The sequence below is a fragment of the Agrilus planipennis genome, unplaced genomic scaffold (genome assembly GCF_000699045.2).
Source record: "Agrilus planipennis isolate EAB-ADULT unplaced genomic scaffold, Apla_2.0 scaffold209, whole genome shotgun sequence".
Classification (NCBI taxonomy): Eukaryota; Metazoa; Arthropoda; class Insecta; order Coleoptera; family Buprestidae; genus Agrilus; species Agrilus planipennis.
Window position 1 is genome coordinate 324,693 of NW_020439069.1, and position 2,818 is coordinate 327,510.

The 2,818-nt window shown below is 34.7% G+C and overlaps 1 protein-coding gene across 1 annotated transcript in view; it reads right to left on the minus strand.

Annotated features, from left to right (window-relative positions):
* Positions 1–1,410: 1,410 nt before the first annotated feature.
* LOC108738156 (von Willebrand factor) overlaps positions 1,411–2,818 on the minus strand; it is a 7,496-nt gene continuing 6,088 nt past the window's right edge. The window contains exon 4 of the mRNA XM_018471418.1: positions 1,411–1,627. Within this exon, the coding sequence (XP_018326920.1) occupies positions 1,431–1,627 (197 nt within the window). The 3' untranslated portion in view covers positions 1,411–1,430. The remainder of the gene's footprint in view (positions 1,628–2,818) is intronic.

Here is a 2,818-nt window from a genome sequence, read left to right on the forward strand (position 1 = left end):
TGTGTTGTTATCCTAATTCTGTATTGTTATTTATTGTATGGTAATGAAGTGTAAAAGTGTCAGTAATTACGTGAAAACAGTTGAAGAAAATGTTGATAGCCTACGAGTTTTCGCAATAACGCATGCAATTATGCACCAACATTACACAGTAGGAGTAGAAATTGGAGACTGTGGTGAGGGGTTAACTAAACCAAAAAGAAGCACCCTAGTTACCACAAAGCCTATTCACTGCGAGACAGTCTCGCTTTATAACAATGTCCACATGAGTCTTCAGCAGACAGAGCTTTTGTAGTAATTAGGGTGTCTCTTTTTGGTTTATTTACGTATTAGGAACTGTAAATACAAACTGTAATTGCATATAATTAATTTAAGTCGTTTAGAACTGTAACACCCACCCCCTTTACTATATCTATTTCACCGGATTACAGTCGCATAGCTAAACTACTGCAAATGTATTTAATTATATTATGTACATCTAATACCACAATTGAGAAATTTTGTGTAAATCAGGAACATACGACGGGTATTATTCTATTTTTCCCATTGCCTTATCACAGGTAAATAAGTTGGAGCGTGCATATACGAGGGTGGATTGATAAGTTTCCGGCCTAACCAAGAGATGACGCCACTAGGCCTACCTTGAGGTGACATTCTATAGTACCATCCTTGGATAGCTTGTAGCTATAGTTTCAGCCNAGTGTCAGTAATTACGTGAAAACAGTTGAAGAAAATGTTGATAGCCTACGAGTTTTCGCAATAACGCATGCAATTATGCACCAACATTACACAGTAGGAGTAGAAATTGGAGACTGTGGTGAGGGGTTAACTAAACCAAAAAGAAGCACCCTAGTTACCACAAAGCCTATTCACTGCGAGACAGTCTCGCTTTATAACAATGTCCACATGAGTCTTCAGCAGACAGAGCTTTTGTAGTAATTAGGGTGTCTCTTTTTGGTTTATTTACGTATTAGGAACTGTAAATACAAACTGTAATTGCATATAATTAATTTAAGTCGTTTAGAACTGTAACACCCACCCCCTTTACTATATCTATTTCACCGGATTACAGTCGCATAGCTAAACTACTGCAAATGTATTTAATTATATTATGTACATCTAATACCACAATTGAGAAATTTTGTGTAAATCAGGAACATACGACGGGTATTATTCTATTTTTCCCATTGCCTTATCACAGGTAAATAAGTTGGAGCGTGCATATATTATTCAATATACAGCATACCAAGCTGGTTATACATATACGTTCACCCTAATTATATTTGCTGTTAAGTTTGAAAATAAATTAAATAAAACTACATATTTATTACACATTAAATTTCTATTATACATGTATATTTCTACTAATATATGGATTTGACAACAAATAAAAATTAAACTTAGTCCGTTTGAAGAGGTTGAGTGGTTGTATCTTATATTTTCACGTTTTCTTTTTTACATTGCGATTGGGGAATGCAAACCCCTTTAGTATTTCTTGCATAACCATTGACACAGTAGCAAGCATCAGTGCACTTAACGTTTACGATGGGACAAGGTTTACCAAGGTTTGCACATGTTGTCTGACAAGCACTTCCACATTTGTATTCTTCAAAGGGTTTATCGCAAACAACTAAATAAAAATACAAGTATAAGTAATCATAAATCATATACATTGCTTTAGTATAGATCATTATTCATTGTAAAATGATCTGCAGAAAAAGTGTAACATATTTTTGTCAGGAAATCACCACCTCAGAGATTTTGTACAATAACTTTTCCATTTTCAAGTTTATGACGTTTTTACAATTTCTTGCATAGAATGCAGATAAAAAGAGTTAAGACTTTCATGGCCGGCGTTATATTTGCATTCGGGCTTGATGTTCATGAACTGATTCTTTTGTTTACACTAAAAAAAAACGTTTGTGTGTTTTATTTCCACCAGCCACTAACGCTGGTGAGCGGGCAGTCCCTCCGGACCGGAAGGTAGGGCAAAAGGTCCCCTTCAGCATTCTTTCAGAAATCATGGGAATGAGTGGCTGGTGGTTCGGGTGAGAAAGATGAGACGGACGAAATGAAGACAGAAGATAATGAAAGATTTCCCCAGCATTTGCCTACGTGATCCAAGGAAACCACAGAAAAACTGGGACTGACCCGGAACCTCGGTGGGAACACCAATGGAGCAGCTTATCGATATTTCGTCAGCTATTTCCAGAATGACAACCACAGTAGTTGCTAATACGTCAGATAAACCACACCAACGGTGTTCTCACCGAAAGAGACCATGGTCATCAATCCCGAATGCCAAGCATTATTCAGAAAAAAAATTCTCTATGCAAAAGGCCAGACAATATCTTTTATAAGACTGATAATAACCTGATGGTGAACCAAATGAGGGAAGGTGATTTCTAAAACTAAGTTTTAGTCTTTTTGACCGGACCAAAAGATAATTGAATTAATTTTTTTTTGTGCTATTTGGAATCTTGCAATATTTTATTATATTTCATTTAATTTATTAACCCGATATTTCAAAAATAAAGTAAACAGTTATAGTTTGGCTAATGATTTCACAGTTATTTTTTGATAATGAAATGTTTCCATCCCGAATTTGAGAACGTTATTCTGTTTTTATTTTGATGATTTTCTTAGACGTACTTATATAGAATTTGCTCTGATGAAATTCTTTTACTAAGCGGAAAATCTGGCTACAATAATTCGATAGTAAGGCGATTAATTAAAAACTGAAGTAAAAGCACCATCCAAGTGTATCAGTTTAAAATTAAATTTATTTCTAAAAATATTAATTTTTATATTATTGAAAACT